Source organism: Drosophila teissieri, chromosome 3L, assembly GCF_016746235.2.
Source record: "Drosophila teissieri strain GT53w chromosome 3L, Prin_Dtei_1.1, whole genome shotgun sequence".
In the NCBI taxonomy this organism is placed as follows: domain Eukaryota; kingdom Metazoa; phylum Arthropoda; class Insecta; order Diptera; family Drosophilidae; genus Drosophila; species Drosophila teissieri.
In genome coordinates, this window is record NC_053031.1 from 15,388,350 (window position 1) to 15,413,012 (window position 24,663).

General features: G+C 38.5%; 1 protein-coding gene across 1 annotated transcript in view; it reads left to right on the forward strand.

Moving 5' to 3' along the window:
* The window catches only part of LOC122618230 (nuclear hormone receptor FTZ-F1), a 42,575-nt gene that overhangs the window by 7,927 nt on the left and 9,985 nt on the right, over positions 1–24,663 (forward strand). Inside the window, exon 3 of the mRNA XM_043794500.1 lies at positions 21,800–22,327. Within this exon, the coding sequence (XP_043650435.1) occupies positions 21,800–22,327 (528 nt within the window). The remainder of the gene's footprint in view (positions 1–21,799; positions 22,328–24,663) is intronic.

A 24,663-nucleotide genomic window follows, 5' to 3' on the forward strand; every position in this document is an offset into this window, starting at 1 on the left:
GTATTGGCAAATAAATTGCTTTTAAATTTTCCTAAGCAAGAAATCATTATGTAACAGCAATGTTTTAATCTGTAGCTCTGGTATGAAATTTAACTATGGCATTCTCTTTGTGGCAGTTAAACCTTTATTACACTTAATAATATATTTTGTTTCTGGCGAAATAATAGTGGCTAACTTCAAACCGAACCTACAAAGCCATATGATTTTTAAAGATTTTCGTGGCTGCATAATTTCCTGGCGGTCCAAATTCTTTTTGTATATATGCATGCCGCTAATCTTGAGCGACTAGCTCATAAAATTATCATCCATTGTTGGTGCAACATTTTCCATTTGTTCGATGATGCAAGTGGCAAACGTGTTGCGTTGTAATGCTGCTATTGTTATTGTTATTGTTACTGCGTCGCGTTGACCATTTTATTATTTCATTTTATTTTATTGTTGTTAACCTTAGCTCGGAAAAAAGGCAAATGTCATTGAGAGTGAGTCTCGCACTCTCGCAATGTCTGGGGCGTCTGGCTCCTATAGGCCGGCATACAGTCATATAGTCATACAGTCAAACTGCCACTGCCCCTTCACCACCCGGCACCCACCACCCCCCGCCCGTTGGAAAAGTGTGCTAATGGGTCGCCAGTTGACCCTGTGCCACATTCGATGTTTGCGATTCTGCCGACGCCTGCAGCGCTGCTTTGCACTAATTTTGCAATGCCAAATGGGTGGCGAATGGGTGGGATTTGTGCAGCGAGAGATGCAATCGGCGCGAGAGAGAAAGAGTGTGAGAGGTTGGGAAAACGAACAGAGAATGCGCATTGATTTTTCCTTACTGCGCGCTGCACAAGCCGATTCTCATCTGCTCTCGGCATCTCCCTCGCTCATCCGGCCGTGCATCTCGCTCGCACTTGCACCCTGACCTAGTTGCATTCTATTTTCTTTGCATTTATTTATTTAATTGTTATTTTTCTTCGGGGTTGCACATTTGTAATTTAATTTATGACATTTTAGTTTCGTATGCTTCATGTGCTTGTTCGGTTTTTATATTACCAAATACGTAGCGTAGCTTTAGAGCAAAATAAAAATCATTATTAATATAGTACTTCTGTAATTTCTTGGAATAAATATGAATAAATAGTTTAAGTTCGTCGTGTTACTCTTATATAACCTAAGCTATTTAATATGTTTTTAATCAGTTTAATTTTTAAAGCTAATTTTTAAGTTTGCCAATTGCATTTTATCTGAGTTTTATGTAAGTTTGTTTGTTTTATTATCATCAAAGGGTAATTTACTGCCATATTTATTGGCTCTGTAACCAGTTCAATAGTGAACAAACCCTACTATCGCCTCTCTCTTCTTGAAATTGCGCTGTTACACTTACCATGAGCATTCGTATCGGGCAAAAGTGGGCATTGCATTGCAGAGATACTGGTACAACTCGGCTCTTATCTTTGCTTATCGCGGCGTATACGTAATGTCGGCTTTTTTTTGTTACGTATACGTCATGTGTCAGCTTCACTGATAGGTTATCAATTAGTAATTATGTGGCGAAAAGGTAGAGAGTACACTTAACCTGATTTTAACTCGTAGCATTGATAGATTCGAAACGGAATTATTTGTAGAACTATCAGTGCATTTAATTGATCAAATAAATTGATTATGATTTGGAAATATAACGTTTTGTTGGAAATCTGAAAAGGTGAACGAAATTTCTTTTTAATTACGGGAAATATTCAATTAAATGATTTAAAATGATTGTCTTATTAATAAACGATTACAAATTCAACATAGGAAATATTCAATTAAATAACGTTCCACGTTAATTAGGTTTTAATACTGCAGACATTGTAAGAAATCGCAACATGTAATTTGTATGCAAATATAAATTAATAACATAAAAAGTAAATAGCTTTCAAGCTAGTTTATTTGCTTGGAAGTAGTAATTCTAAAAAATAATACTTTTGAGTAAATTTAGACATGCAACGAACTAGTTTATGGTACAAAAACATAATATTCTGCGTTAAGAAAGCAATTTATTTATTTCCCTTTTAAGGAATTGTGCTACGACACAAAAATGCGTCAAACCAAACAAATTAAAATGTGTTGATTTATATTCAGTTCCAATCAAAACGACAGGTTAGAGTAGTAACTCTTTGTTTTGAGTAAGTTCCTGTCTGTTTTTGCGTCTTTCTCCTCTTGCATCCTCCTCCTTCGCCATTTCCTTTCACCGACCCCACACGTAGCGCATTCAGAAATCGTCTGAGCTGAACGATTTTTTTTAATCTTCCAGTCACAACTACACGCGCAATAGTTTATTCTGGAAAAAAAAATGTTAAAATTTGCTCTGCAGGCGGCAGACTCGCAAATACAATCGCACTCCTCCGCACACACACATGCACGCACACATGGGCGTAGATAAAGAAACCGCATACTAGGGCAAATGGTGGAGCTTTTGCCGGTCGACGGGAGCTTTTGCAGTTTGCACATGTGTGTGTGCATTCTGGCTCTACGTCTGTGTCTGTTTGTGTGTGCATAGTTGAGTGGCTGGCGCCAACTGCAAAAAAAAAGCGAGCAAACAAACGGGAACCTGAACGATCCTCTAAAACAAGATGCAGATGAAAAGATACAGATTTCGAATCAGAAACAGAAACAGATACAGAAAATATAAAAAAATACCCACGCGCCATAAAAAAAGTGGTAAAGCTTTTGGGGAGCAGCATGCAGGGCAATGCAAACTAAACAAAAAATAAAATAGAACTCATGTGAGCTTTTTGCCATAAAGCTCACACGAGGAAAATAAGAAAAGAGGAAAAATACGAAATTCGGAAAGGAAAGGAAAAATGAAAACAGCAGAAGCGGAAAATGAAACACAAGCAGAGAAAATCAGCAACTGCGAAACGAGAACAACTGCTTGCAGTTTAGGTAAATGGCACACCAAACGCACTTTTTACAGATAAGCTCGCTGGGCAGAAGTGAAAAATAACAATTTGCTCTTATCACTGCCACCTTATCGCAGTTGTCACATTTTTCCTCATTCCTCTTTCAATTTTTATTGTATTTAACTCAAAAAAAACATTTTTGTCGCCGATTGCTCTTTCTGTTTACACTTCCTTTCTTGTTCCTGTTTTCGCTTACATATACTTTTATTTGCATATTTATTTACGTACTTTTCGCTGGCGTTGCTTTTTTTTGAAAATGTTGCGGCAGGTCTTGGCTGATTTTTGCTTATGCAGCAATTATGGTTATTTATGATTTTCCTGTAGTTGTAAAAATGCTTTCAAATGCTGAAATCGCGTTGGAAAGGCTTATCACTTGAGAGTGTGTCATCGCTCTGGAAACCGCTGTTGTAATTTTCGTTTAAAATATTCTATTAATTTTACACAACCAAAAAAACGAAATTCCTAAAAAATCCCCAACCCATAAAGTGATTATGTCCAAGTTTTGTCATAATGCCATAGACGAAATGTTCATAAATATAGTTAAACGAAAAAGTTTGCAACATATTTAATAAAATTTAATATGTATATGTGTTTTAACCAAACTACTCTGCAGGATTGAGTTATCTTGGTACCAGACCCAAACTAAAATCAAAGTTATCCCAACATCAGGTTTCTAAAATGATAATAGTTTCAAAGTGCATAGCTAGTTTATGACTTGTTTGTTGCGACATTAGAAAACCCTAATAGTTTAGAGTTATATTTAATGTCTAATGAAATGTTGTTATCCCCATTATTACGCCATTTTATTCCGTTCTGCTTTCACAATAAATATTTACCAAAAAACATGTTTCAAAAACGGGTGAACACGTGAGAACAAACCTACAATCAGCAAGGCCATGGAAATAAGACATGTTTAATCGCAACACCCGAATAAATGCCATAATCAAACCAAGCCAATATAAAAATAAAATTGTTGTAATCAAATAATTTACACCTCTGCCATATGTCGCTATGATGTAACCATATTTCTTGTGCTCGTTGTTGTTCGTGTTGTCACTCTTCTCATATTTAAATAAACAAGAAATATTTGTTGGTATATTTTTGTGGTCCAGTGAGGGAGGGGAGGGTGGTACGGTGGTAGGGAGGGGGTGCGTTTCGGCTTTATTTATTTTTATAATGTTCGGCTTATCTGCTGCTCATACGAAGAAAAAGCCGAAGAGGGAACGAGGCGAAGACGGAGCTTTCGGTTCGAATGGCGGCCATAGTTGATGTTGATATAGCTTTTGATAGCCACTTTTTGACCCACTTTGACTATTTGCATGGCCTACTGCACTTGGCCAAGTTTTTGTCTCGCTCGTGCGCACACACGACCGAAATTGTGACCGTTGGCCAAAGCGAGATGGAGAGCGTATTTAGATTTGGACAACATTATAGTGACGCTCAATTGAATAGTGGTATTTAATTTAAATAGGAATAAACGAAAAATATTACATTAAATTTAAATACTTTCAAGGCACTTTACTTGTCTATTAAAATGAACAACTTCAATTCAGATTGTTAAAAGATGTACAGGTGCTCTATTAAATTGGAAATAATTGAGTAACTTAAATTGTAAGCAATTGCTTGTACTATTTATTGGTAATTCAAATGAAAACCAAAATTACATTTACGCATTTTGCATATCGTACGTACGCCTCTGTAGTTTTGTCGCAATAATTAGTTGGGAAATTTAGATCATGGCAGCCACATAACATTGTAAAAATAATTGCAGCTAGGCAAACAGAAAACTGTGAAAAACACAACATAAAACAGACATTGAAATACTTTTCCGAGCCTCTGCCCCTGCCCCTTCCCCCTCTTCTATATTTTGTATATTATTTGAGTACTGTTTCTCTGTATCTCGTGTTGTTGCTTTTCACGTGAACTTACATAATCTTTCGGCCTATCTGTGCTCGTGTATATGAGTTTTTTTATTGTCTTCACATCGCACACACGAACAACTTAAAAAATGCGTAGTTTTTATTTTTTGCTTCTTGTGCGTTTGATTTCGAAATCAATTTATACATAAGTACAAATACATTTATTTTGTACAAATGCTTTTCTTCGTGATTTAGCCATTCAATTTGACTGGTATTTAATGGGTACAAATTGTGGAAAAAGTTTAATGTAATTCGAAATCTACATAGCTCCTTATTAATATTTATATATTAACGTTTATGTGCCGAGTGCACCTACATACATAGCTACCTTTATTAAATAATAAATAAATTATTTGAAAGGTCTAACCACACATAATGGCAGATTAGAGTACCATCAAGGTTCAGAATGCATATAAGTTGGTAAAAATTCTTAGATTATTTGCAAGCCAATCCGTCAGTTGCAAAATCCTTCACTTGGCAAGCAAATTAATTAGTTTTGACACCGTTTAACTTTAACTTTAACCCAAAGCTGTTGACACCATCGCATTGTCATTCGTCATTCGTCATTCCGCTCCATTGTCAACTTGCATATTGTTTGTCCTTCACTTGAATTAACATTGCAATGCACAAGCCACGAAAATAATAAAGAAACATTTCAACGGCTGTTGGTTTTATGACTTGCTTAAGCAAAGGTTTTATATGAAACGATCGCAAGAGCAAAAAGAAAATCCGACAAATTACAAATGTACAGCCAGCTACATTTGTACACTTGTACATTTCGGCTTAAGAAGTGACTCACAAAGTGTGTGCGTGTGTGTCTTTTTGTGTGTTTGTGGCTTTAATTTAGTTGAAGTTGCATCAGTCGGTTGCTCGATCTCAAAGGACACATTCCGGTGCAGTTGTGCTTCTTGTTTGGTTTTGGGTGGCAAATCCGACCTGCCCCCGCCCCCGGCCACCCCCCTTTAAAAAGTGGGTCAGTGCAATTTGGGTCACCTAGATTTGATTACCAAACCAACCAAGAGTCGTCGCCGTCATCGGTTCAAGCCGAGTGCTCTCTCTACCCCTCTCGCTCGCCCGCCTCTATCTGTCTCTCTCTATCTGAACTATATGTGTATGTATTGTACATACATATATGTATGTACATACATTATGGAAGTATGTACAATCTAGTACATGGCTACAGCTGCGTGTGACTGATGGCTGGTGAAATGGGTTCTCGGTGGGTGGTGCATGCTTACGTATCAGTACATATGCCTCTAAATCCCAAGGAACACAAAGTTCTACGGGTGGACTTACTTATCCAAGGCGGAAACTGTAAGGAAAGTACAGGGAATTTACTAAACGGAAAAGTAAAGCACTAGCATTAAATAGGCACAGAATGGCTTAAAAGGATAATATACCAATCAAGTAGTTGTGGGAATAGAACTTAGGGCCATACTTTCAGATGATATATAACACGAAGAAAAATTATTGTAAGTAATGACTAGAACACCTACTGACTGTTGTGGATTAAATTAGGTTATCTTCAGCGTTAAATATTAAGATCTGTATGAAATGGATAAAAAAAAATAACAATCAAATAAACTGTGCATGTATCGCTGGAAAAACGTGAGATCAGAACAAATGACGTAACCGAACCCATGAAAAACTTATAGCTGATTGATAAAACCCTTGAAAACTTCGAACCATCGAAATAGGTCACGATAGGTGTACTGGGTGACATTTCGTATTCACAACCATGCCAAATTCAACCATATGGCGTTGGAAACAATGGGACTTTCCCTGACAAAAACGAAACCGATGTAAAAACTTAACGTAAATTGATGAAATTGATTGGAAAAACGTAGTCGGTCGACAGCAACAACGAAATATAACCAAAATGTATTTCAAAATACAAAACAAACCAAAAAGCCGAAAAAAACGAAAGTGCGTGCGATGAATGAGCAAAATTGCGCAAACGATCGTGAATGCTTCACACTGTTCATTGTTTCAGTTTTTTTTTCTGTGTATACTCTTCCATTGAGTATTTAACATTTGGTAACACAGCAATTGGTTTTAGATTTTATATAACTTATTAAATATTTTATACGAAGTTTTCGCTTACAAACATATTTATGTTCACAAAAACTCTTCATTTATTAAAAAAAAAAGTTTTCATAGAAAAAAAATATATACATATAACAATAATAATATGTATGTCTCCAATATGTAAAATATTTTACAACCAATAAATTGTTATATAATATAATATCAAATTAACTTTAACTAACAATTATTAATGATTAGAATGTGTAAAATAAATATCTACCTTTAATTATAAATACGTTAGGGTAGTTCGCGACTCGACCTTTAAGCACTTTTGTATAGTTTTTGTGTGTGTTCGCCCTTTACGCATTGGAAAAAGCTGCCAAAAATATCAACAGAAGCCTGAGAAAGAGACGGGAACAATAGTGAGAGAGAGAGACAGAGAGGGAGTGAGTGGGGAGTGGGAAGGCATAATAACAATGTGCGTGAGCTTTTTTTGGTTTCGTTTTTGTGGCGTTTTCAGCGTTTCCAGCGTTTTTTGTTGGGTTAGGTTCAATATTGAATAGTTTTCGTCGTTTTTTCGGGTGGATGCAGTGGGTGGGAAAGGGGGTTGTGGGGGGAGGGGATGGGTGGAAGCTTCGGTGCGTGTGAGGCGGGAATTGTTATTGCGTATGCTTTTTTGTGAAGCGTTTTTTTTTCTCTTTTTTTGTTTCTGTGGGGAATCTCTCGTTTGTGGTTTTGGGTTTTCGCTTTTTGGTTTTCATTTTTGCGTTTAAAAAAAAAGCTCACTTTGCTCTTTCCTGACGCACACAACCGTCCATTTTCATTTTCATTACTTCTGCTTTATTTTTTGTTTCTGTGTCGATTGCGTTGTTGAATATTTCCACTTTGTTTATATAATATTAATCAAAAGGAAAAAAATGAAGCACTAAGAAGAAACATACATTCGTGTGAGTGTGTTTGTGTGTGTCTGTGTGTGTGAGTTTATACGTAAAAGCTTCCACGTTTTCAGCAAAAGTAGGTTAGTGGGTCACCATATCTAACAACGCGGCAGCGCTGCTGCGACGTCAGCGTCGACGTCGACTTTTTTGACAGCCGCCAGACGAAGCGAATTTTATTTCATATATATTTCCAAGTTTCTTCAGACGATTTTCCACGTCTTTGTCTTATTTAGTTTTTTTTTTTGCTGCTGCTTTATTTTGCTTGGCCAAACACCATTAGAAATAGTTTTGGCATTTTAATCACCGCAATTTTCCCGCTGGTTTTGGGAATTTTAAGTAAATATTTATTTGTTTTCTATTTGGATTGGCGAGATGAAACGAATTTTACTGTTCTGGAATCCGAAAATATCATAGAATATGGGTTTTCACATTTACAATTTTATGTAAAAGCCGCCGACGATTTTTATGGTTGTTATGGTTGAACATTCATAAAAACTGTAAACATGGGCTTTTCATAACTGAGCAGTTGTGGTGTACTTTGTACTTAAAAATACCGAGTACTACAAGTAGTTTTTGTGTAATGACTACTATAATAAGTATAAATTATTCAAACTGCTTTGCTTAGGAATCCATACGAAAAACTGTCAAATTTCTAAGTCACATCTTTAGTATACATACATTCAGTAAAATAATTTAAATATATCGCTTAATATTTAAATATTTCTCTTCAAGTACCTGAAAGTCGCCACACAAAAGTTTGTAATTTCGAAAGTAAAGTAGCTGCTCATAAACTATAATTAATCGTTGATAATGTGCACTTTAAATATAAAGTATGCAAATTGGCATTTTTGCGATTCATAAATCTGTTTTCGGCTGGCTCAGCATTGGAATCTCAACGATTTTGGTGTGCCAAAAACCCAAAAACCGCAGAGAAACAGCAACAAAGTTTATGAAAACCGCAGCAATAAAGAAAAAGCGAATCAGAGACACACACACACACTCAAAACACACACACGCTGCGCTATTCAAATGTGAATTAAAATCGCAAAATTGTTGGTTTGTTTAATTGTTGTTGCCCAAGGCTCAAGGTGGCTGCAGTCCAAATTCAACAACAATAATCAGGGAAAAAACACAACTCATGTCTGCCTAATTGGGCAGATTTTCCTTTTTGCCGCTGTCAAACAATTAACATAAAACATACATATAAATAATGTACATGCCATTTATGAGCATTTTAAATAAATAAAAAAGAATCATAAACAAGCAGACAATGTGTCAAAAACGGCTTTAGTAAAATAAAGACAAATGTTTGATGCAAAGATAAAAGCACACGCCTCTATGTACATAAACCATCATTTTTATGCCCGTTACTCGTAGAGGGAATGGGTATAATAGATTCGTCGAAAAGTATGTGACAGGTAGCGTTTCCTACCCTATAAGGTATACGCATCCTTGATCAGAATTACTTACCGAGTTGATCTGGCCATGTCCGTCCTTATGAACGTCTTTATATTTCCAAAAAAATATTAAAATTTCTCTACCTGAGGAACGGGTATCAGATAGTCGAGGAACTCGCCTAAAGCGTTCTCTCTGGTTATTGATTGATTTTTGAGATCCAATAAGCGGGCTGGTTCGAGTGGCCATAAATAACTATATATGTATGTATGTATGTCATAGATTTGAATATTTGCATACAAGTAAATAAATCGAAATGGGTCCATATGAAATCTCAGGCATTTGCTAGTTTTATGTTTTGTGTACATACATTCTTATACCCGTAAATACTTTTTCAACAAACTTAATAAATATACACATGGCAAAGATGAAGACATAAACTATAACTTGACTATGGATATTTTTATTGTACCAAATAGTTTATTTATTAAATATTAGAAATCAGTGTTTAAAAAGTGTGTTTAATTAGTGCGCGAGACTCGCAAGTTTGTGCCACAAAAATGCATGGCTAAAATGGTACTTTTTCATTTAGTCGACTTTCTTTTGGGTGACCCACATTGCGAACTAGAAACGAGTCCTGTCCCACAGCAGCCCCTTAGCGGCCACGCCCCCTTTTCTTTCACTTTTCGCCCCCCGGTGGGTGGGCGCTCCCCGCAAGCGAACTACCGCTCCTTTCACTTGCAGGCGAATGCAACATATTTGTTTCTACGCATCGGGCGGCGGCTTGAAGGACCAAAACGCCCACCCACTGGAGAGCACACCCTCGCTTTGGGGCCACAGACCCCCTCTGCACCGCCACCCCCTGCAAAAAAGCGCGCACTGCATTTTAAGCAGAAAAAACACCCGACGCCAAGCAGCCCCCTCGCCCCCCTGTGAAAACCCCCCGTTTTTGCCGCCTGCAATTGTTTTTGTGGCCTCGTGACCCAGTTTCAAGCTTCGTCAACTGCAACGACGTCGCAGGGGCAGGGGCGTCCGCAGGGGGGAGGGGGCGACGCTTTTAAATGAATTGCAGTCGCTGTGTGTGCGGCGTGTGTGTTTCTCTTTCTGTTATTGTATATTTTTCTTTTTGCACAAAAAGACGACGACGAAGAAGAAGAACCAAATCGGTACCATAAAATCGAGCAAATCAACAACAGACGACTTCAGTACATACATACATATGTGTGTACATATGTATAAATGCAATATTTACAACGATTTTTTCCGTTCAGCTGATTGCAATTGAAATTCCAGGCGGGGATTAGTCAGCTATTAGCACGTGGTCATCGGGCCAACTGAGACATGAATAAAGTTGGGGGCATTTCATGAGACAACGAAACGGAAAGAGGAGCGGAGTCATCCTATAAAGGGAAAGTGAGTGGCGTTGGGAAAGTGAAAAGGATTTGTAAAGCCATTTTGTAATGTGTAAAAGTGGGCTGAACATCATTTTTGGCTTATCATATTTTACATATGTATGTAGTATTTGTGAGCTGAGACAAGATTAAGTTCTTGAGAAAAAATCACGCATACGCCCAGTGGTCGCGTTTCATTTTGCGCGTTTTACACTGTGAAAAAGGTAATTTTTATAAATATGTATACTAATTTAATTTAAATTTGTAGTAAAAGTAAATAAATTAATCATATATGCAAAAGATATACCATAAATATGTGTTCAGAAACATCATTATAAAGCAAATGATTCCAGAATGATGTAATTACGAAGCGAATTTAAAATTCCACAATCATAATTAATTCCAGTTTAACCCAATTCCGAAAATTCAAAAAACCCAAAAATTCTTTCCATATTAACCCGACAAAGTGATTGATTAGTATAAATAAATAGCCGAGCAAAGCACGGCAATCGAAAGCCGCATTGAGCCACACCTGCTCCACGGCACCTTTCGATTGGTGATGATATTCATTCCACATGACAGACAAGATAGACCGACGGAGGGGGCAGGGGGGTAGCGGGTTGCGGGTAGCGGACTGCGAAGTCGTCGTCGCCGCCGCCGATCTACAGAAATAACTAAAAAGAAGCAACACTCAGCTGACCCCATTACAAATGCGCTATAACAAATATAATAATGGCTAATGAAATTAACAACGCAAAGTAGGAGAAGCACATTAAATATTAAATATTGTATGATTTACAAGTATAACGTTAATTCATTAAGTTTTCGCCAAAAGTTTCGAACAGGCAGGCGTAGAAAAGAGTGAAATAATAAAGGAGAGGAAGGAGGGTACACGGGTGGTATGCGTAATTTATTGCGCATTGAAAAAGTGCACTTTGACTAAATGTGTATTACGAGTTTGGTTAAGTGCACTGAAAAAAAAAAGCAATCAGCGTTTAGCATTTGAATTTTATTTATGTTATCTGTATTTATTAAGTTTCGTTTAATATAAGTTAAATGATACATACATTAATGAAACATTTTGGAATAATAAATTTCCTATGTTCATAGCTTTTATTTACTCCTCAGAAAAATGACAAAACTAATCTCACAATGTATCTAAATCATATTTCTAATCTTCTGCACATCAACTGAAACTCACAGTAGATAATAAACTTATATCTTAAGCACATAATTATGTTCGAAAAGAGATTTACTTTTTAAATCGATTTGGTTGCATTTTTGTGTAGTGTACACGGACACATTTATATATAGAAATACACTATTATACAAATCTACATTAAGCTGACCTCCTCCTCGAGCGGCTCGCGTCGACGGCGACGTTGGCAGAGACAGCAGCAGCGGCAGAGGCTGAGGCAGCAGCGCTGGCAGCGACGGAGGCAGCGGCGAATTGCGGTCGAAACCGTCCCTGGGCGAATCTATCTGTATCTGTGTGTGAGTGTGTGAGTATGCTTTGTATCTGTGCGCGTGTGGTGCTTGTGTGTGCGGCATATGAAAAGTGTGTCAAGGTTTTTTGAATAATATTTTGTGCAGCGTTAACGCGACGTCAGCAGAGAAAACGTTGCTGTTGTTTTTGCCTCTTTTCCCCCTTATTGTTGCTGCTCTCGATTGTTGTTGCTATTGTTGCTGGCATTTTGTTGTAATCGCCGTTGTTGCCATGTTTGCTCTTTTCATTGTGCCACTCCCCCACCCCGACCCACCTTTCGCCACCATCCACCCTTCCGCCCACCGCCCATCGACCACCCACCACCCCCTTTGTGTTTGCTCATTTCACACTGTCATCGTTTCTTCTTCTCGCGTTTTATTTGTGCTTAATTTTGCTTTGTGGACAACACATTACTTGTGCTATTATTTATTGTTTACTTTTTAATACCGACTTCTTTATATTCAATTCAGTTTAAGTGAGATTCGCGCCTTTAATTGGGTTTATTCGTCAATCAACCGCATTTCTTTCTCTCTTTCTCCCTTTATCTTTTGTATTTGGGCAGCGTCCGATAAGAAATGCGAAATGGAGACGACTGTCGTAATGGTGTAATCGGAATGTGGGTGGCGCGATGTATTTTCCGTGGGCTTTTCACTTTCCGTGGGGTAGGTTAAATCCGGCGGAAAGTTGCTGGAGAGTTGACATAACCCACATGGGCGTGTTGCCAAACCTTTTCCTCTAACTCGTCCAATTAGCGTTCTTTTTTTTGGGAATGCCGAAATGAAGGAAACCGAAACACAAACGCAAACAGTTGTTTACCAAAGTCGCTTATTTATGGCCACATACTTTTACCGCCTAGCAACTGAATCTAATGCAGGTAAAAGTTGAAATATTTGGGTTGAGAGGTTGCGAAATTGCACACTTCCATTTTCCATGTTTCGATATAAATATCAATAAATATGAGCTCTTTTAATCAATCCAAAGCCTTTAACGTAACAAGCCTCGTATAGTTTAAGATGCTTAAAAGTTTTGAAATGCTTCTGTGTGTTCAGCAATTAGCAATAAGCATCTGTCACATTTGACACTTTCGTGGGTCTGAAAGCAATCGGATTTACGTTGAGTACCCACTGTACCAAGCCCACACTCACGCACATGCTTACGTACGTACGAGTATAGGCCCGATTTCCGCTCTTTTGAGATCCCAACACACACGCCCCACAAAATTTCCCATTGACCCATTAACATGGAAACCAGCTACAGAAAGCGAAACAGAAGCACACAAGAAACAGACCCCCCCACATAAATACATAAAACATAAAACACACCACCACTCGCACATGCATGTACAATAAAAATAGAGTTTGGAACCTATCCCAAGGTATTTGTTGTTATTTTATGTTCCAACAACAACAACCTACACCAACATGGCAACAGTTTTCCATTACAGCAGGCAGAGAGTGGAGGAGAGAAAGGGAGAGCGAGAGCGAGAGCACACAAGCAACACCCTCCATCCGCAGGCATATGGCGCCCTCCCGCTCTCGCTCAAGGGAAAGGTGGCGATGGGCGGGAGGGGGAGTGAGTGATGTAGTAGGCCTGAAACGAAAACGAAATCGAAATTAATCTCTCTAACATAGACCTGAATCTGTACAACAAAAAAGTAGGTCAACTGCGGCAGCGGCGTCGCCGCAAACACACACAGCAACACACTTTCACTTATTACATTATTCAGGCCCCAAAAGCCGAGAGAGCAAGAGCGAGAGCGGCTGCTTGTGGGCGAAACTTGTTCGTGCTGCCGCAGTCGCCGTCCGCTGCGCTGCCACCGTCGCAGTCGATTATTTCATATTGAAAGCAAAAGTGATCTGTGAGAGAGAGCGTGTCAGAGAGAGAGCCTCTCCCAGCCCCACTTTAACCACCCCCCCGGGCCCCTCCTCACAGCCGGCTTGTCAATTAAGCATTGGGGAAAAATGTTACAAGGTTTCGTTTCAGGTTAAGACGAGTTTTTTGTTTCTCTCTTCAGTTTTTTTTTTCGTATATCGTTTTTTTTTTTTCAATTTTTGTATGAACAAATTTTGTGTTTTCTAAATTTAGCTCCAGTGTCTGTGTGTTTGTGAGTGTGTGTGTGAGTTGAGGTTTTTGTTTTGCTTGCGATGACGACAACGCGAAGAAGGCAAGAAGAAGATGGCATAAGATAGGTGGGCGTGAGGGGGGCAGCGGTGGGCCGAGCGGGGAGACGTTGCTTTTTCGACTCGTTTTTCTTTCTTTTTTTCTTCTCATTCCCCCCAGTGCGACGTCGAAATAAAATAAGTGACCTGCCTCATTTGAAATTTGTTTGCGGGCGGCTGGCAGCGTTTTTCCTTTTTTATTTTTCTTACAAATACATATGTACATTCATACATACGTCTTGCGATGCAATTGGAAAGGTTGGAGGTTGCGTCTGCGGTGGGGTTAAAGGGGGGTGGGGCTCGGGTGGTTGCCCACTAACGATCGCGGATGGCAAAATGTCTGGGAATGTGCGTTTGATTGGGGGCTTGCATACTCCAAAGGAATTTGTTCAAAAATCAATCGCTCTTGTTTAACTTATAGAACCAGTTGCAGTTAATTCAATTATTTTAAAGTACATTTTTGTACCCTGTTAAATAATATTTCTATATCCTTATAATCACATTTAAATGCCTATATAAATAGTAATCTTAAATTCATTTTTTTGTGTAAGATCATTAATTTAAATTTAATAACTAAAATTTCTTTCTTTCTTTATTTAACTAAATTTCCCAGTTTATGTTGCTTTGGATACTTGTTCTTTTTTAATCATTTAAGATAATGTTATACAATGTGTTATTTAGTAAGCTGTAAGAATGTATGATTTTTGTTAACATATTTAAACAGATACGAAATTTAATTAATGTTTATACATTTAATCTGAATGGGTACTAGTATTTCAGGTTGTGATCAAAGATTTCGTACTTGCCACATTATTCCCCCAATAATACTAAGCATAATCCAAGATTCAAACAGCTCTGAATAATGGTCAGTGACATACATTTGACCAACGTTACGATAAAAATAACAAATGTTTCCCGAAAATCAACACACAAATCTCGAACTCTGTAGCCTGGAGTCGCCGAAAAACTGAAAACATTTGGCAATCATTTGGTCACACAAATGAAAATGTCCAACCGCCCCCGAATGCCACCTTTTGCCTCCCTCGATATTGAATTAAGATATAGAATTAAGCCATGAAAATTAACTGCAGATTGCGTAAAAACAAAACCCGAACCGCACAACAGGCGAATAACAAAAACAAATAACGAAAACCTTCGACGGCTCACAAAATGACCAGCAAACCTCAATCCGAATCGGATTCCAAATCTGATTCAGTGACCAAAATAAAAACAACAATTGAAGACAATTTTGGTGACTTTTTGTATGCGGTGCACGTTCCAAGTAAATTTTATACGTTTAATGTTTTATTATGAAATTAAACGAAGGCAGCCCGCCGTCAGCCGGTCAATCCCTCAGTCATTCCATTCCGTCAGTCAATCGTCATTCAGTCAGTTCGTCCATCAGTCAGTGAGTCGGTGTCCAGTCATCGCACAAAAAACAAAAATACAACAAAAAACCCAAAATAACAAAACAGAATCCAGTTGAAACCGACAGTTAAAACAGTTGAAAAATTTGCCGTGCTTTTTTCAACCACACGACATTAACATTTGTGCCACCAGCACAGGCGACAAATCGCCGGCGATGGGGAGCTTTGGGGGCTGGCTGGCTTAATGGTTTGTTTTCTTATGTTTTGGCAGTCAAGCGTGAGCTTGCGCACATTTTTGGCCAGTTTAATGTGCTGCGAAAACGCCCACAAAAGTGTCGCGTTCGATTTGCAAATGTCAAGCTGAAACTCAAGAAAGTGTGAAGAAGAAATAAACAAAAATACTTCAATTGGAAATATAATGCTTGCTTGTGAACATGTAGATCCCCAATAATTCATATTTTTATGAAGTTTTTTATCAAAAATGTTAGATAACCATTTTTGCAGTAAAGACAGATAGATATAAATTCTAATAATAACCATTTATGTGTTCTACTTCTAATTTAAATTAATTGTGTTACTAGTTCCAACTTATTGAGTGGCATTGCAACTTTCAAAGCCCCTTTGTACCCATTTGTATCCATGAAGCACTTGACATTTTGGCCGCCTGTGTCCACTGTACAGTGAGGCATTTTGTGCACTCACTGTCGCAGCGGCTGAGACAGAAACTCCGTCTGCCAGCCAGCGATTGACAAACAACTGTCGAAAAAGTCATTGCGCATGCGCACAAGTCAAAAAGGCAAACGTTAACGCAAACGAAACAAAACGAGAACCACCGCCAGCCAGCGGGCCCAAAAGAGTTAACAGATCTTTTTTGGTGCATACACATGTGCATGTGTATGTTCGTATGTACATTTGTTTGTATGTATGTACAGACGGACATATTTGGGCAACGCTTACACGGAGCCATTTAAATGGAGTAGCGAAGTGGAAGCTGATGCTGCTGCCGCTGCAAAAGTAGGTCTCCTCTCGCACACTCAGATACTCAGGTATTGGATGCTTGGATACTCCGAAACTCGGATATTTGGATACTTGGATACTGGTATCTCTCGCTCGCTATCAGCCAAAAACCCAGCCGAAACCCAAACCTGTTTGGCTGGCGCTGCCTGGAATGAATCAAACAAGACCGAGAGTGAGAGTGAGCAGGGCCTACAGCAGGGGTTCCACAAATAGTAGCTGTTTTAGTGTGCTTCAATAAAAAAACTAGAATACAATAATTTTGATGTATGTACATTACCTATATTGTTTAAAGTCAATTTTTTTATAAACAAAAATTAGTAATTATTAGAAATTAAAAAATATAATTCAGTTGATAAGCATTGTCTAACCATTAATCTTTTTCTAATAATATACTTCATAATCTAAAAAACAGCTATTCAAAATATTTAGCTTTTGTTAGTAAAAAGCATTGCCTACTTTCTGGGGACCGACAGAGCTGCATTTTAAGGACTCTAAAATAATATTTCGTTAAATACGATCTTTAAAAAATGTAATATAGTTTGGAAGTAAAGGGCAAAGCCAATTATTGAATTCACAGTTTTTTTTATTATGCCGTTTTATACGTTTCAATATGAGACGAAATCGTTCCTTATTTGAAACAGGAATCTTATAGTTATTTAGCAAAATTAAAATGATCAGCATAGGTAGATTGAGCTAGTTGTTTAATTAAATTAAAAACCACTGCTATTTGGCCAACCTCGGCTGTGAGTGAGTTGTGCCTTTGAGACTCGTGTGTGTGTGAGCATTTTGTCATTACCTGCTGTCCATATGATCAGAGATCCAAAGACTTGTTGGCTACGGTCACGAACGTTTTTCCCTTTTTTTCTGTTTTGTTTTTATTTTTGTTTTTGGGGGAAGGAAATGAAAAGTTGCCTTAGTCTTTTGTTTTCCGTTTCTGTACTTTTTCTTGGGTAAACTTGTGAGTGCGTTTGGTTATGTCGTAAGATCACCATACACACATATAGCATATCGGAGTTGTTTTAGTGGAGCAATGGAGACGAGGAGATGGGGGAGGGGAGGAGAAAGAGCCGCGTCTCAGTCTCAAAGTTGCGTCTTCTTTCATCTTTGGTAATTGAGCGTTGAAATGTTGTAATCCCCCCAACCTACATGAAGGTGGCAAACGTGTTTCAGTTAATTTTTTTTTATTTTTCTTCTCTTTTTCATTTTTTACGCAAACAGAAAAGTTGGGAGACAGATACACGTTTTCACGTGCATCGTTGAAAGTTCCCCGTTAACTGCATTTTATGCACTTTTCTTCTCCGTTTTTATTTTTAGGGTTTTTCCCCCTTGCCTGTTTCTTGCTCCGCTTTATTTGATTTTTATATTTTCGGCATCTTATTTTCAGTTTTGGGAATCATGACTGTGGCATTTTAATGGGCGATGGGCCCCTTTTTCGCTTCTTCGCCTTTGAGTTCCGTTTTTGGGTTAGTTAAGGAATCGGACTTGGACTTGGGTTCAGACTCAGACCTCAGGCCTCAGAGCCCGGACTCTGAAGAGTGAAAGTTTATTTTGCCGGCCACGTTTTACCATATAGTGGGTATTTTATGCATGTGATTCGTGCTCCTTTCGGCGGAATCTTATGCAACCGGCGCTGGGGTTTCTGCTTTTAATGGTCCCTCCATCGCAGGGCTTGCGTCCTTATTTGGGTTCGTGAAGTTGTTAAATTTTGGCTTTCTTAATGAGTGATTTAGCCGAAGTTATTCGCCGTACGTTAATTAGCCGTAAAATATTACGTATACGCAACGCTAATTGTTTTTTGGGACGTTGGACGGTGAAGCGAGAAAGATCTGCAGAAGATGTAACATTAAAATCGGGTTTGGTGTGTAATAAAATTTAACTGCACATAGCCTAAGAGCAATACTATTCATAAAATATATTAGAAACAAAAGCTTTAAAAATGTAAGACCACCCATGTCAAAAAAATATTTTAAAACTAAAAAAGTATGACAAAATAAAATAAATACCTAAATGGAACTAAATATTAATCCAAAAATAAATACAATACATAAATTTCATAAATTTACCTGAAGTAAAGAATTACATATTATTTAATTTAGCCAAAAAGAATGACGAATACGTTTAAAAAAATTCCCCATAGCAACTTCATAATGGTATTTTACCATACGATCACCCATAAGAAAACCAAAAAGACACAATAACTTTATATTAAACCAACGAAAAAAGCCCAGAGCAATACTTATTAAATAAAAGCATGAATAGGCGAAACAATAACAAAAACATAGAAATAGGAAACGAAAACGCGCCACATGAAAACCGTGTCATGAACAAATGCAACAAAACCAGCAGAAACAACAATGAGAAACCCACAAACTAATTGAGACCAAAACACAGACACAAAACGGAAAGAAAAACGAAGAAACTAAACCAAGCAGCTGCAGTAGCAACAAAACCCAAAAAATCCAAAGCACAAAAAATCGTACAAAAAACTGCTGAAGAAGAGACCCACAAAAATTCCCAGTTTATTTGAGTGAGTAAGAAATTACAAAATAGCCACTTTGAAAAGTTAAGGCTTAAAGGCTTTCATAATGCCATGCCCACAGTGGAGGGTAGAAAAATGGGCACGACTTCCACTAGCGAAAACTAAATGACAGTCAAATTTTAAAACATTTAATTTTATTTCTTATTTTTGTTCTGTTTAAAACTATTTTTGAAGAAAGAGCAATGTAATCATTCGTTTTCTTTGCTGTAAGAAAGACATTGCTGTACCCATAACTTTTAAACCATTTACTACAAAAATAATAGTAGAAATTTTAAATTGAAAAGATTACTTTTTTCTTGGCTACGACTGTGCGAAGGAATGACGTACTGTTGTTGCACTGTAAAGCGGTGTACAGTGGCTCAAAGCTATGCCAAAAAGTTTCACTTTCGCTTTCCGTTTGGGTTTGAGTTTGAGTTTCAACAGCAAAAACAAAGCCCCAAAAAAAAAGGGGGCACTAAGTCAAGCCAAGCAGCGCTGCTCGCTCTTTATTTGGCAGAGACAGAGAAGGAGAGAAAGAGAGCGAAAAAAACACAGAGCCGGAGAGCGCAGCTTCGTTGAAAGTGAAACGAGCGAGTATCCGAGCGACCCACCGAGCGTATACGTAATAACCGAACTGGTCGACTGAGAGCGAGAGTGACGCCGTCGGGGGCAGCGACGCCGACCGAGGCAGAGGCAGCGACGCCAGCCGAGCAGCGTATTGCGGTATCCTCGCCGTTTGCTTGGGTTTAGTCAATCGAGATACGTGGTTGATGTTGGTCGTGTTTTTCGCATAGCTATCCACTTATAAATAAATATATATACATGCAACAACAACAACAAAAGCAGCAGCAGCAACAACAACACACACATATATAGATGACGAAGCGTTACACCTAACGAAATATTGTTAACAACAAATGTGCGCGTGTGAGTGACCCAAATATCGATCAAAATAAACAAAAGAGCCATTGCGAAATAGATAAAAAGGCAATCGAATTGCATGCACCGAATACAAAACAAATACAAGCAAAATTCAAGTCAAACCCAATTGCACCTCACCCACACCAGCAGAACAGCCCAAGGATTATGTTCTCTTGCTGCGTTGCGTGAGAGTGTGTGTGTGTCTCAGTGCATCAGTGTGAGTGTGTGTGCAATGCAAATTGTTTAAACAACAAATCCGATTCCCACATATAGTGCAATAAATTCGTGACCCACTTTCAATCAAAATACAAAAGTGAAAATATACTAAGCAAGCCAAAAAGTGTTTATACATCTCGTTTCAATTCAACGCACACAATCAAGCTTATATATAAAGTATATATAAAAGTCCTACCTCTATCCGGGCAAACCAACCAAAAGTTTATAAAGAAATCATCCTTTTTGCTGTCTACTCTACATATAAATAAATATACATAAACATACATATATCTATCTCACTCACCTCGTCAAAGTACCTGCAAAAAAGTAACAATTTAAGCAAAAGTAAAATACAAAATAAATAAACAAAGCAAAAACGAAAAGAAAACATCTTATCAAATGCAAGATACAAATTAAGGATCACACAGCGAGTTTGTTAAATGATTTTCTTGTAAAGGAAATTGTTCAATTAACAATAACATACACATCTTCTAAAGAACCAAACAATTCCAAACATTTATAAAATACATTTCTTGCAAAGAAAGTAAAACATAAATAGTTGTAAAGCAAGTAAAACAGCATTAAATTACTGCGTTGTAACGAATATTAAATATGTCAAGATATTACGATACATTTTAAATATCACTGTTGAATTCAAGCAAATACAATTTGTTGCAGAACACCCAAATATATTCTGTTCAACAATTGGCCTTAACAATGTTGCAAATAACAAATCTGCAAAAATTAAGTGCAAAAACCAGACCACCGTATGTTAACCGCAACATATTTTACTACCAAATTTAAACCAACTCTGCAACTCAAGTGCTGGTAATTAAGCCAAGTTAAGCGAAAAGGAAAAAGAAAAAACAATTGAACCTTCCGTCCAGGAAATAAAACAAAAACAACAAAGGAAAACTCTTCGGCCTTCTGAATTAAAGGAAAGGAATTAAAGCCAATAGCAAAACCACTCGCCTTCAATTCTATCCAAATAAACGTACATGAAATGTTATTAGAAATGGATCAGCAACAGGCGACCGTACAGTTTATATCGTCGCTGAATATATCGCCGTTCAGCATGCAGCTGGAGCAGCAGCAGCCCTCCAGTCCCGCTTTGGCCGCCGGTGGCAACAACACCAACAACAACGCGGCCAGCGGTAGCAACAACAACAGCGCCAGCGGCAACAACACCACCAGCAGCAGCACCAACAACAATAACAACAACGACAATGATGCACATGTTCTAACGAAATTCGAGCACGAATACAATGCCTACACGCTGCAGTTGGCGGGGGGCGGTGGGAGTGGCAGCGGCAACCAGCAGCACCACAGCAACCACGGCAACCACCACCAGCAGCAGCAACAACAGCAGCAGCAACACCAGCAGCAGCAACAGCAGCAGCAAGAACACTACCAGCAGCAACAGCAACAACAGAATATCGCCAACAATGCCAATCAATTCAACTCCTCGTCCTACTCGTATATATACAATTTCGATTCACAGTATATATTCCCGACAGGCTACCAGGACACCACCTCCTCACACTCGCAGCAGAGCGGAGGAGGCGGTGGCGGCGGCGGTGGCAACCTGCTCAACGGCAGCTCCGGCGGCAGCTCCGCCGGCGGTGGCTACATGCTGCTTCCCCAGGCCGCAAGCTCCAGTGGCAACAATGCCAATCCGAACGCCGGCCACATGTCCTCCGGTTCCGTGGGCAACGGCGGCGGCGGCAACGGCGGAGCGGGCGGCAACTCCGGTCCGGGCAACCCCATGGGCGGCACGAGCGCCACGCCGGGACATGGCGGCGAGGTGATCGACTTTAAGCACCTGTTCGAGGAGCTGTGTCCCGTGTGCGGCGACAAGGTGAGCGGCTACCACTACGGCCTGCTCACCTGCGAGTCCTGCAAGGGCTTCTTCAAGCGCACCGTGCAGAACAAGAAGGTCTACACCTGCGTGGCGGAGCGGTCGTGCCACATCGACAAGACGCAGCGCAAGCGGTGTCCCTACTGCCGATTCCAGAAGTGCCTTGAAGTGGGCATGAAGCTAGAGGGTAAGTCCGAAGATCTGTATTTTCTATTTTATATATAAGCAAACGATGTGGTTACAAGAAAGGATTTACTGAGGAAGCTGTATTAGATTAGAAGCCATTTCTTAAACTACTAGGTTAGTCACAGCTACTTCAAGGTATTCTCAAAATCAAGTTATAATTGGGAGGAATTCCAACTCTCTTATTATATTTATATATTTAATCTTATGATTTTCATTAGGCGTAGTGATTTCATACCTTCTAGATTGTTTTAGACTGCGTAAGAGTCAGCTCCAACCAAAGTCACGTATTTTCCCTGACCCTCGACAACAATTTGTTGACAACGTTGCGTATGAGTGATGTCCCTGGGGGAGCAATACTGGTTTTCATTTGCATTAAATATGGATTTTGCATTCTGAAAATCAGATATTTACAAGTTGACACTGAGTATTTAGTCCTTGAAATCAGGTTAAAACTGACATCTTGCTTGTTATTCGATGATGCTCCACTGTCGGTGTGAGTTACAAATAAGTTAGTTAGTTTCAAGTTGATTAGGTTGATTTGTTGAATCTTGGTAGAGGCATAGAAAATTATTCCAATTATCCCAGTAAGTACTTCGTATTATTTCATGTTGTGCCTTTTTAAGAAAACTGATTCATAGGAAATGAATCAGGAAATTTGTTCCTTATTTTTTCATTTGCTAAAAATCAATGTATTAGGTGGAGCACTGAGAACTGCCTAAAGTACATCATGGATAGATAGATGATTTTAAAGATACTCTCAAATATAAAAGGTCAGTGTTTTCAATAGACTGTTCTCTTATGCACTTGACAATGACGTGATATTTCTTAAAAAGGGAACAATTATCCTTTCGCAATTACTTCAGTTTCTTGTTTCTAATTTCAACCTGTTACAAAAAGCGGACAGCATTATTTCGACTATTGACAGCCGCAACCATGACCCCTTTTCCGTATTTCACGTCCGTTTGTATGGAAGTGTATATAATATAGCAGGGTTCGTCTCTGGCTGGCAGTTTTTGGCATTCGGTTGCACCGCTTTGGCAGTAAATGAAATTAAATCGATATTTCTTATTATTTATAAATGCGCAGGAACAAAACCCTCAAATGAGGCAACCAACGCTGAAATTCTCTCTGGAGAATTGTTTCTGCTGGAACTAACGAACTTAAAATCCTGCCCCGTCCCTTAGGAATTTCCACGATCTACCGAGAATTCACTTATTTCCCAACTGCTGTCTCAGTTCGGAGTGAGTGATTCAGCAAAAGATTATGCAAAAGTGCATTATTGATAGCCTACATGGGACTTTGCTGTGCTGAGTTGTACTGTGCTGTGCTCCCATTTCAGGCACATAAACAACGGCGTTAAATATGTATTAACAAACACATATCTGCGGCCATATCCCAGACCTATCCCAATTATTTGTTTCCCGCCTGTCTCGGTATTATTGTTATTATTGTTTATATTGTTGAGTAGGTCGGTCAGTCTGCGGTTCGCATTTTCGATGTACTTGGCTCTGTCACGTCTTAATGACGCCAGCTTTTGTCATTGTTGTCACTGCGTCAACATTTTTTGTTCGCCTTTTTTTTTTTTTTTTTTTGGTTTTACTACACAAAAGTACTGTCTCTCATTTGGCCCGTTCTCATTTACGTTGTGCTGTATATTTTTATATTTTCGTGGTTTTCTTTTTGGCTTCCAGCATGGAGAACGCATTCTGTATCTCGATGATATTGTGTTTTGAGTATATTTTACATTTCATAGTTAGCTTTTATCAATTATAAACGATGAATAATCAATTAATTTTTCCACATATTTATCAATATGGGCAAATAATGATTGTTTAGTTTCCCCATTTGTATTCCTGTCTTTTAAAAAGCTTAAGTTGTTTCTGAATTTGAAAGTATAGTATGATTACAGCTAAGTTTGCGAAAAGTTTTAAGCTCCTCTCGTTCTTTTTTTTATTGAAATTTGTTCCCGCTTATTATTATTTTTGCATTTACCCCCTTAATTGCATAATTTTTTTTATCTCGGCAAAAGTTCTCCCCGTTTCCCCATCCTTTTTCCATTTTTTTTTGCGTAAGTTATTTAAGGGAAAAACAACTTCAACCGCACCAGTTGAGAGGGCGCCCCACAAACAAGCATGTGCTGCGAATATAGTACACAGACATGTACTGCCATATGTACTATGTTGTAGGCATATATACACACATGCATACTTATATGAGACCCACATATACATATTCACATTTATATATATGTGCATGGAGCCAAGTGTACATATATTCAGAGCCAGTGCAGCATGCACCGGTCCCAAAAGAATTCCACGCCCTCACCCACAAAACAAG